At 34.2% G+C, this 12,138-nt stretch overlaps 1 protein-coding gene across 1 annotated transcript; it reads right to left on the reverse strand.

The window, feature by feature from the left end:
* Positions 1–10: 10 nt before the first annotated feature.
* Positions 11–10,946, reverse strand: LOC142624686 (disease resistance protein RPM1-like). The gene is made up of 2 exons (XM_075798372.1): positions 10,540–10,946; positions 11–3,716 (listed from the first exon to the last, which is right to left on the reverse strand). Exon 2 carries the CDS (start codon positions 3,619–3,621, stop codon positions 769–771), a length of 2,853 nt encoding a protein of 950 aa, XP_075654487.1. The 5' UTR covers positions 3,622–3,716; positions 10,540–10,946; the 3' UTR covers positions 11–768.
* Positions 10,947–12,138: the final 1,192 nt, after the last annotated feature.

Raw genomic sequence — 12,138 nt, forward strand, 5'->3', positions numbered from 1 at the left:
AATACATGAATATCCCAAGTATTATAGACAACCAGAGGTTATCTTTGCTCCCATTATAATGAGTACTTACATTGTACATATTTACAATTTGTGATCTAGGACAACTGTTGGGGTACTTATATTCATTTACACGTACAGTCTTATTCATCTATACAAAAGTACCCCAAGCATTATAGAGCTAAACCACAGAGTAATCTTTTATTTAACTACAATCATTTACAAATTTTACAATCTCTGATCCACCACAAATTCACAACCTGTTTTATGTACATCCATGCTCCAAGCATCCTATAAACCTTGTGACTGCAGTTATTCTGTGAACCAACTACAATAGCTATTACCATCACTAGCATATTGGCAGCCTCTTAACACACAAGCCAGCTTCAAGCATGCCCTCAGCATTGTTGATGGTTGACTTCCTCAACCACATGTTCCCAGGATCCAATTACGATGATGTTTACAATCATTTACAAATTTGCAAGTTCTTGATACGGAACACAACCTGCCTTTGTACAAGAATGCCCCAAGCACTGCAGACCTCCTCAACCATGATCATCATGGCAATGAGCAAATGCAGTCATTTACATTTATAAGATCTCTAATCTACCACAAGCCAACAACCCATCTTTGTACAAACATGCTCCAACAATTACAGCACTGCTGAGCTATATGTCACCTCTGATCCAACCACAATGAGAACTTACACACTTACAAACTTAGTCACTACAAGTATAGAGATGAAATATTGAGCACATATCTCAGGATATATCATTTCCACCGCGTCTGAAGATCATGGCTCTTTATAATGATAGTATTGGGCCTGGGAGAATTATCTCCCTCACTCAGACTCTCCAAAGAATTGACCTCCCATCCACCTTCTCTCCAGTAGGTAGAGTAGGCTTGTGGGATGTGAGCAACTTTCCAATAATCACTACCTTTTTCGCCTGGACAAAGTGTCTGGATAAATTCTTCAGGCATGTCAAAGAATTCTAGAACTTTTAACTTGGTCAGGTATTCAATGCCTTCAGGCACCCTCTTCAGCAATTTACACCGCTGGATAATTAGCTTTTCAACACAAGGCATTGCTCCCACCTCCACTTTCATGCATCTAAGTTCACTGAATTTATCAAGTCCTAGAACCTTAAGCTTCTTAAAGCCCCCCATCCTAAATGACAACATGTCTCCCTCAAAAACCTGAAGCAATTCAAGATGTACAAGATTGGGCAAATGTTGAAGAAATTCAAGTGGATCATCCTTTAATCTACTCCATTTCAAATACAATCTGACCAGACCATAAAGTGAAGGTAACCAATGAGGTAATGTCTCCAAACGTCCTCTCAAGTACAATCGTTCAATCAATAGAGGTGGAGAAGAAAGGTGCTGCAAATCAAGGATCTCCTCCTTCCCTATTGAAGTTATAGACAAGGCACGTAGGTTGGTCAGCCTTTTAAGGGAGGAACACAGAGATTTTCCGTCTTCTTTCCTCAACTTCAAAATGCCTAACCTCCTTAGTTGATTCAGTTTCCCCAGTTCTGTCATTATAGTGCTACCACCTCCATTTGCCTCTATGAAACACAGCTTTTGTAGGGATCGCAAATGTCCAATGCTTTCCTGGATCAGAAAACCATGTCTAGAGTGAAAATATTCATAAGATTCAAGTTTGAAATGATATACAAGGAGATGGCGTAGTCGCTGGAGCTTCAAGATCTCAACAGGCAGCTCAGTGACACGGGAATGCTTGAGATCCAAAGTCTCCAGATTCTGAAGCTTCCCTATAAAGCTTGGAATGATTTTAACTTTGGTACCCCTCAAGCTTAAATATTTCAAATAATACAGGTTCACAATATCAATTGGAAACTTCTTCAAACGTGCATTTTGCAAATCTAGCACATGTAGCAGCCTAAAGCCTTGAGGAAAAATTGTATGCATGAATAGCTTTTCTAGCACCCCAAACATGAACAAAGAACGTAGTTGAGAAACAGATATGTTTTCCTGTACATTTTGCAATGTGTTATGTATTGATAGGCGTCGAACCTTATCATACCACACAACATTCTGATCTTTAGCAATTACAGTGAATTTCTGATCTCTTGACTTTGACACGATAATTTCCCGCAGCAGGTCATGGACATGATACATTTTGACCCTTCCATCACTTGTTGTGTCTGCCACTTGCAATAGACCTCTATTCAAGAGTTCATTGAGGTAGTCCTCTGCAACTTCTTCTGGTGTTTTCCCTTCTTTGGCTTCAATGAATCCCTCTGCTATCCATAATCGAATTAGTCTCATACGCTCAATTAGATAATCCTCAGGAAAGATGCTCAAGTACAGGAAGCATGATTTTAGGTAGTAGGGCAGATCATTAAAACTGAGAGAAAGTACTTTCTTCAAATCTTTCAGTTTGTCATTGCCATCAATTTCAGCTCCAAAACTACGGCAAACCATATCCCACTCATCAATCCTACGCTTGTCTTTTGTAGCCAAAACACCACTAATTGCCACAATTGCAAGGGGCAGTCCTTCACACCTTTTTAAAATATTTTTACAGATTTCCTCCAAATAAGTAGGGCATGCATTCCCTTGGAAGGTCTTCCTACAGAAAAGATCCCAAGACTCCTCTGGAGCCAAGGGCTTCAAGTTAAATACCTCACCTACAGATTCCGTGACAGAGGTGGAAGCAACATCAGTATTACGTGTAGTGAGAATTACTCGGCTGCCATAATTATTGTTAGGCAAGGCATATTTGACAGCATCCCATTCATGCAAGCGCCATACATCATCTAAAACTATCAAGTACCTTCTTTTCTGAAGCAAGTCCTTGATTATTCTTCTCAACCGATTATTGTTCATGCTATCCAATCCTTCTGGAACTGGCCTGCTGACTACACGGAAGATTTCTCGAATCATGTCTTTGAGGAGTTCTTCTATCTTGAATGATTGAGAAACAGTGATCCAAGCACGTATTTTGAAATGTTTCTTCACTTCTGCATCATCATAGATTTGCTTTGCCAAGGTTGTTTTACCCATTCCTCCCATTGCAGCAACAGGAACTACTTCACGACCACAACCACCCTTCATCAGATCCTGCACCAGCTTCTGCTTAGGCTCATCAATCCCCACTAAATCTATCTTGTCTATAAGAAGGGCGTCACCTCTACTGTCCTGCCATGTATTGCTTGCACTTGTGGAGCCTGAACCTTTTTCAGCTTTATTCATTTTATGAAGCAGCCTCTCATAACCTTTGCAAAGATTTGTAATTCTGGAGTTGATGCCTTGTAATTCAGAAACAATCCTAGAACGAGCTTTTCTGTTCTTAATGCAACAAGATAATTTACTGAGCAAACCATAGAATCCATCTCCGTGATCATGTGCTTGAAGAAGTGTGAATTCATCAAGAGCATCTTCAGTGTCATAAGCAATCTCTCGTAGTTGCCTGATCCATACTTTGAGTTCTTCATCACTTTCTTCAAATGCATCTGCAACCTTCAGGAAGGCCCATAAGTGTTCTAATTCTCCTCTAAGATACAAAACTTCTTCCTGACCCCCCCTCAGGAGTTGTATCTCATATACAACAAAGCGTGAAAGCTTGTCAAGCAGAAAGCCCACTGCACTCTCTGCCATTCTTTCTCTTTGATAGCCTTAGGCCCTCTGAAATTCTGATGACATTACAACTCTCAACTTGTTTTCTGAACTCCACAGTCTATGGCCATATGCTTCTGCAATTTTTCACAATGTTTATGAATACATAGTTAATTTCCAAGGAAGTTGCCTTTTATAAGTTTAAGTTGCAGTGATTAAAAATTCTTCATTAGAGAGAAAGAACAAGATATTTTGCCAGAATATAAGAAGGAAAATGTTCAGTAACAATATTGTTCCAAGAATTCCAAGGAAGTTATTTATTTATTTTGATAATGAAATTTTATTGAAAAGAACTGAAAAACAACATGCTAGCCTCCATGTACACAGGCAGTGTACTAAAGGACAGGAATCAACAGAAAGAATATAAATCTAAAACTTCTACAAGTGAAGAGAAGGAATAGCTGCTCATCACAGCCAACCAATCATACAAAGAACCCGAAAAACAATGTTGCAATATTGAGTGTTCCTCCCCTTCAAAAGTAGGTTGATTCCACTCTCTCCAAATTGTACACATGAGATACAGTGTGATTTCCTCCCAAATATCTGCAGACCTGTGATGCTCTAAACCCCCTCTCCAACACGCGAACAACTCTGATACCGGGATACAATCTGATTTTAAGTAAATAGAAAAACTAAACTCTCTCAAAATTAAATTAAGCTCACCATGAAGGGAAAATCCAAAGGGATACATAATTTCACCACCCAATGGAAATCACCAAGGATGCAAGGGTAGAAAACTCAAGAAAAAATTGCTTAATGGCATAATTTTAGGAAAATTTTGCTAAATTGCATCTAACCAAAGTTATTTAGTTATGTAGCATAATTTTGGAACTCAAGTTTGTCAAACTCGAGTTTTAAGTGAAACTCGAGTTCTAAGTGAAACTCGAGTTTAGTTCCAAGCATTATGTTTGATCAAATTGCCATAATGCTTGGAACTCGACTTTGGTAAACTTGAGTTTGACAAACTCGAGTTCCAAAAAGATGCTACATAACAAAATAACTTTGGGTCGGTGTTTTTTTCCTAAACTATTCCTAAAATTATGCTATTTAGCAAAAAATGCCAACAAACTCACCACTCAATGGAATTCACCCAAAAAGATACAGAGAATGGAACACAAGAATCAATATATATATAAAAGTAGAGACCTCACGTAAGAGAGTATGAGGTTCTGCCATATGATGCTCTCTTTGACAAGGAATTTGTTCACATAAATTCTTTACTCAAGTGTCACATAAGAGATAAAGACTAATTAAAATTCAAATAATAATTCCCATGAAAAAAATATTCAAAAGGTAAGAAAATTATTTTCTTAGATTCATTGTATGAAGACATTTCTCAAATGCCACATTATAGATAAGGACTAATTAAAATTTAAAAGATAAAGACTCTTTATTTTCTTGAGTTCATTGTTTCAAGACTTTCCTTTCTCTCAAAGCACAAAACTTTTCATGTTTTCACTCACCCCTTTTCACCTCTTGCACTTCTACTACTTTATATATATCTACCTATAGTCTTTCATGTTCATGCCATAGGTTAGATGCTTTTTGAATTTGTTTTAGACCTCACAATTTCTTGGTTTCTTTGTCATTATTTTTACTACTATTTAGTGTGGTATTGGTATGAGCCTCAACCATAAAAGTAAAAAGCGATGATTATTATGGAGTTTTCTTTGTTGTGAATCAAGATTATCTCAACTTTAGTTGCAACCCTAAGTTTAGTTACAGCTATTCAGGAATAGTATGAAACGGTGTACAAATCACAATCATATTGTTAGGTCTCTCCATCAAAGCTACAATTAGGTAGTTCTTCACATAATTTTTATGTTCTTTCTCATGTATCTTTCACGTATAATACTTATCCACCTATATTTTTTTGATTACGTTTGTTAGTGTTGTAAATTATAATTGTTGTGGTTTGTTAAGATTAGTTTCAAATGATTTAATTTGTAGTTAAGGTTTTGATGTACAATTGTAAGTTAATTAGCGTGCTCTACTTCTCTATATAAAGACAAAGCTCATGTGTAAAATTAATAATACAATATTAGTTCTCCTATTTTTAACTTATACTTTTCTTGAATTTTAGAATTCTCTTTGTTTTTTGTTTTTTTTAAAGAATATAAAAGTCATATTAGAGGCGATTAAATATTGATAAATGGAAGTGTATTTAGCCAATTTTTCTTTATTTGATTACGTTATCTATATGTTGCTATACAAATAATTTTGTTTCATTTAGATTACGAACAAAGTGTTTGCGATTGGGGTCTTGGGATTTGGTGGTGAGAATGAAGTGGTTGAGGAAGTGTTCAGTTTTAGAAATAAAGTTTACCTTTTATCTAGATGTTATTTTATTATTTTAAATATTAAATTTATAATATGGTGTAAACTCCTAGAAATTTCTAATAACTATGTAATTACAATATATATATATATATATATATATTAGTAAAGAAAATCCACTCAATAGTCGGAAACTACTTTTAGGATAAGGAAAAATTAAAATTATAAAATACGAACTAAGAAAATTAAGTTTCAAAGCATTCAACAATATTATGAGAAACATCATTAATACTATATAACAATATGATTACTATATATGGGTCTTAAAAAAATAAAAATTATTTTCTAATGAAATTACCAAGTATCCGCGCATTGTGCGGGAAATTATCTAGTTCTTAATAATCACACACTCATTATCTGATTTCTCAGTCTAGCAAACTAGATATAGTGCTGAGAACATCCCTCTAAGCAAGGGAGAATTAAATTAGTACATAGTTTCCCCTACAGAAAATAAGAATGCAAATAAACGGTCTAATATTTCCCACAAACTTCAACTTTTAAGATTGACTAATTAAAGGCATTAGGACTAACAATATTTGACTATATAAATGTTGTAGGACCAGCCTTAATGGGCCTTGACTAGTAGCACCAGATTTGGATAATTGAGCTGGATTTGGGCCTCCAAGATTCCTTTATTTGGACTTGTAAGACAAGGGCTGTTGGGTCTGTTTGTTCTTTATTAGACACTCCTGCATCAAACTCCCTTGGTTGGAAAACACTCGCCTACTTGTTGTTTGCACCATAGAATGGAGAGAAGTTTGCTACATTGAAAGTTGTTGAAACTCCATAGTGGTCAAGCAAATCAGCCTTAGGCTTGAGTTTAGCGTACTTGTCTTGATTTATTGGATTTCCAACCATTCCTTTCCATCCCTTTATTTTCAATTATACATGTGGAACCAACATGCTACTTACCAATCTTTTCTCTCTCATGATAAACCTTGCTGAATGAATTCTGATTTGTAATTTGTTTTGCCATAGTACTATACATGAAGCCAATGTCACAAATAAATCAGCATATTCATCCATTGATCCTAGATTTTGTTTCCCTTTGAATTTACATGGCACAAAAGCTTCAGTTATCTCAATTGATGGGCCAAAAAGAAATCAAGTTCATCATTAGGAAAGTATTTGACAACCCCAAGAAAATCAACATATGGATTTTCATCCTTAGGAGATAATGGTACAACAATGAATCTCTCATTTGTAAAATCAACAGCCTATTGTATTTGACTAGGAAGCACTGGTGCGAATTCAGGTTTGGGTGCGGGTACAGGTGCGGTGCAGCGACATGGAAATTTTTGAAAAAATAGGACTCGGGTGCGGCGGGATATGTTAATTAATAAATTATTAAATATATTTTTATTTATATTTTCTATATATTGGTAAGCATTTTTTATATTATATTAAATAAATATTAACGTCTTATTACTATTATACTATAAATTAATATGTATAGTTTTTTTTAAAAATAAAATAAAACTCAAATAAATTGTGAGTAAAAAATATTTCTTTATGGTTTTTTTGTTAAATACAACTACCATTTTGGGTAATTGTAAACAACGAACCTTCCATGAAGGTTGTTTTAGCAACTTTTTATCATTTCACACGTGTGAAAGACCATTTACTCTTATTCAAAGTTCAAACTTTGAGTCTCCTTCCTGGTTTTTTCTACCATTTGGCATCATTTTAGCAACAATTTCATTAGTTAGCATGTTTTGGAAACATTTTAGTAAACTAACATCTTGAGATTGTTAAACTCGATTTCAATGAAGAAAATCAAGTCTAATACACTCGATTTATGCTAGGCTGATATGAAACTTTTGTACACATGGATCTCAAGTCTAATACACTCGATTTAATCTTGGAGAAGAAATATCAAATATTACACATCTGATCTGGAGAACACGGAGAAGAAGAAAGATTCTTTTGCAAGTGAGTTTGGTTTTGCAGGTTGAGATGGCAACAGAGGGGTGGATTTGGTTTTGCCGTGGGTGGGTTTGGTTTTGCCATGGGTCTCTTCTTCTTCTTCCTCTTCTTCTTTTCCTTTTTTCTTCTTCTTCTCCTCCTTTCTGCTTCATTCTTCTTTTTCGTTTCTCAGATCAGTAAAGCTAAATTGAGTGTGTGAGACTCGAGTTCTACGTGTATAAAAATTTCCACATCAGATTACCCTACAACAGACTTGAGTTCCACGTGAATTTTTTCTTCCACGTCAGATTACCCTAGTCTTAGAGACTATAGTTCCTGCCATTCTACCTATTCTCTAGATCTTCTTCTTCTTTTTCTTCCACTTCTTCTTCTTCGGATCTTCTTTATAAAATTCGAGTCTGAGAGACTCAAGTTCAATGTGGATAAATTGTTCCATGTTAGCTATATGCCAACACTAGAACTCGAGTCTTAAAGGCTCAAGTTTTGTCATTGAACTCGAGTCTTAGAGACTCGAGATGTTAGTTTACAAGATAGTTTCAAAAACTTGACAACTAACGAAATTGTTAGAAAATTAATGTTAAATGCCAAAAAAAAAAAACCCTGTGGACATAGGCTCTTCGACCAAACCACTTAATTATATTTGTGTTCTTTCTCTTTTTCCTTTCTAGTCTGCTTCCACTCTACAATTTTCTTATATCTACTTTATTTCTCTACTACAATTTTATATTTCAACTTTCATTTCAACATCTACCAAACTTTAATGTGATTGATTTTAATTCCTAACAAACTTGAGTAGGGATGGCCAAATCCATTGGGTAATGGATACCCTACCTACCTGACCCAAAATTTTCAAGTCTTACCCAATATGTCATGGGTAAAGCTAATCGAGTTGGGTTTGTGTAAAATTCCAAATATTTTGGGTTGGGCATGGGTATTACCCGAATCCAATCCATTAAAAAGAAGAAGAAGAAGAAGAAGAAAAGGGGAGGAGGATAAGCACAATTACACCTTTTACCTTATCTTAGCCTCTTTAGTCTTTACCCAAACCCCTTTTTGTGCCTCCTTGTGATCATATCTAAAGACTAAAGTAAAGGGAGAAATGACAGATAAAAACAATCGGGAACAAAGATTTGGGATGAATTCTCTAGGAGCTAGTGATTGGTTTGATTTTCATATTTGTACAGGCAAGTTTTACAATAGGAAGGTTTTTGAATACAAAAGTCAACTACAAGTTAATCTTGGAAAGGTAAATATGTCAGGCACAATTTTGTCCTTGATTTTGGGCTGGACTTGAGCTACTGCAGTGATCTGTAGTGCATTTCTTTTGGCTAGAATGAAGGTGATAAATGCTCATGGTTGGTGGTTGCTTCTTTAGTAGATATCACAGTCAATCTAGTTGCGAATATAATTTTTTGGATAAATATTTTGATGCTTTCATTTGAATACTGTTATCAATTTATACAAAAGGTTAAGAGCATCTCCATTAGATGAGCTAAAACCAAAATTCTCTCTAAAAATTTCTATTTTAGAGAGTAAAACCTAAAAACACAACTCTAATAATCTCTCCAAAGTTCAAAAAGTGTTTTACTAATGAATAGTCACTCTCTTTGTCTAGATTGCTACTATTCATTAGCAAAAGAATTTATTTTAATAAAAGAGAAATATTCAACCCTCTCTCTCACTCTCTCTCAAGTAAAAAAGTTGAAACAAGTACATAAAAAAATAAAAATGATTATTTTAAATGGGATAGAGAAAGGGTAAAAAGTGTCTTGAAAAAAGTATTTAAAAAAATAAGTAGTTAAAAAGCAAATGTTATTGTTTATTTTTCAAATGGTACAAAAATATAGAGAATTTGCTCTAAGCACAATTCTAGGAACCACTTTCCTACTAAAACTCAATGACTAATTAAACTATTTGGTGTACTCCTAAAATTACTATAAATACCATTTTTTTTCTCCATTATAGTGTTAAACTGTTGTAGCAAGATTAGAGGAACAGAGAAGTTTTTTTTTCTTTTCTTTTTGGTCAGTTTAAAATTCCATAACTGAAAAAAAAAAGAAAAAAAAGAAAAGAAAGAGCAGCAGCCAAAGAAATCGAGTTTAGGTCGGGTATAGAAATTCATGGGTAAACAAACCGGGTATCAATTGGGTACATGTATTCATTAGGTAAGGTAATCGGGTATTTATGATAAAATAATCGGATTGGGTATGGGTATACCCGACTCATACCCAATTCATGGCCATCCCAAACACGTTAGTTTTTAGTTTGATCACTACATCCTAAAGATTAGAAGCAACTCATTAGACTCTTTATACTTCATAGACTAAAAGAATCGATCGTATATTTAAGCTAAAGATATATATTGGTTGCATAGAAAATGACGTTTTGAATTTTTGATGCGTGGGGTGTTAGTTATGAAGTCATAAATAAATAAATAAATAAATAAATAAATATATATATATATATATATATATATATATAGAAAAAAAATCGCTAAAGAAAGGTGCGCTGTGTTTGGGTGCTGAGCAAACGAAACAAGAACATAGAAAAATAAAAATAAATAAATAAATAAAAGGTACGGTAGGCAGTTGCTATAAACTGAAAGAGTTCTCGGTAACCAAACTTAGTGTTACTTACTTGGTATAAAGGACTATAGCTAGAAATAGAATCGACGAGCAGTGGAGGCTCAAGCTCAACAGCGAAACGATGTAGTCACTAGTCACAAGGTTTGGTTGAATGGAATTGGAGGGAAAACTGGGACCTTGATTAGAACGACAACCTCTAAAACAAAAAAGCAGGACTACCGATGAGGAAATGGAACCCACGGTGGAGCCGCCATCTGAAGCTTGTTTTCTTTTCTTTTCTTTTCTTTTCTTTTTTTGGGTTTGTTTTTTTGGGTTGGGTTGGGTTGTTTAGTGGTAATTGAAAATATTGCGAAGCTGAGAAATGGAGGCAGCAAGAGAGGAGGTCCTGGGTGTAGATATAAAGTTCACGATGGTATAATAAAACGACATGTTAGTTTTCTCAACAAAACAAAAAAACAAAACGACATGATAGTGCCTATCATTTTTTTTTAAACGTGTAGGCTTCTAATAACACTTGCTACAAAAAGTCAATGAAAAAATGCCGTGTGGTGACAAGACTACGTGTACACGTATGGACAGATACAACAAATTTTGTTACGCGTATTTACAAATACGTGCTACCAATTATAAAAAATTTTAAAAAAATCAGATATTATTTATCTATGATTATGTTAAAATTTGGGTTTGTTTGTGAATATCTTATCTAACTTTTTACTAAAAGTGTGCTATAAGTTGTATTTGGTATTGGCTTAAAAATTTAGCTTTTTTTTACTATTCAGTTTATTTTTGCTACTATTTATAGGTACTATTACATTTTTTTGGTACTATTTATGGATCATATTGTACTATTTCAGCTAGCTTTTAGTTTTATCTACATTACTTTTTGTAAAAAGTTTTCAATTTCAGCTAAACAAGTTGTTCTCAAACATACACAAAGTATACTTGTACCTTGAAAAGGTGAGAAAAGACGAGAAAATATAAGGTTTTAAAAAATTGTACATAAAAGCTAAAACCTTAAAAGCTAAAGGTTAAAACTGATGTCAAACTTGTTAGTATATAGCTTACTCTAGCCTAGCACAGCAGGCTTAGCCCAGTATACTGTACTTGTAGTATTCTCATATTACTTGTAATTCACACATACTTAACTTATATAAGGCTCTCTATTGTATAGTGTTATTTACACAAAATATACATTAATATATAGACTATTCAGGCTTTCTCTCCCTCACTTTATATTTTTAACAAAACTCAACCTTTTTCAATCACATTTTGATAAATAAAAAAAAATTATAACTATTAATATGTCCAATTATAAGTAATAGAAAATAAAACAATATTAGTGATAGATACATGTAAAAATCATTATATCTTTACAACTAATGGTTAGCAGTCAATAAAATAATGTTTAGTATTTGGTCGTTGATTGAAATCACTTGAGCCTATCGTTTGTTACACGTGTAGATTTCTAGTAGCACTTGGGTTTAGTATTTGGTTGTTGATTGAAATCACTTGAGCCTATCGTTTGTTACACGTGTAGACTTCTAGTAGCACTTGGTACAAAAAGTCAAAAAAAAAAAAAATAATAATAAATTGTGGTGATGTAAATTCCTCTAGTCCCTAACTATGCCAAGAATGTGGAATGCTGTTAGGG

Source organism: Castanea sativa, chromosome 2, assembly GCF_040712315.1.
Source record: "Castanea sativa cultivar Marrone di Chiusa Pesio chromosome 2, ASM4071231v1".
Classification (NCBI taxonomy): Eukaryota; Viridiplantae; Streptophyta; class Magnoliopsida; order Fagales; family Fagaceae; genus Castanea; species Castanea sativa.

Coding starts and splice junctions, on each gene's coding strand:
- LOC142624686 (XM_075798372.1), bottom strand. CDS start 3,621: ATGGCAGAGAGTGCAGTGGGCTTTCTGCTTGACAAGCTTTCACGCTTT.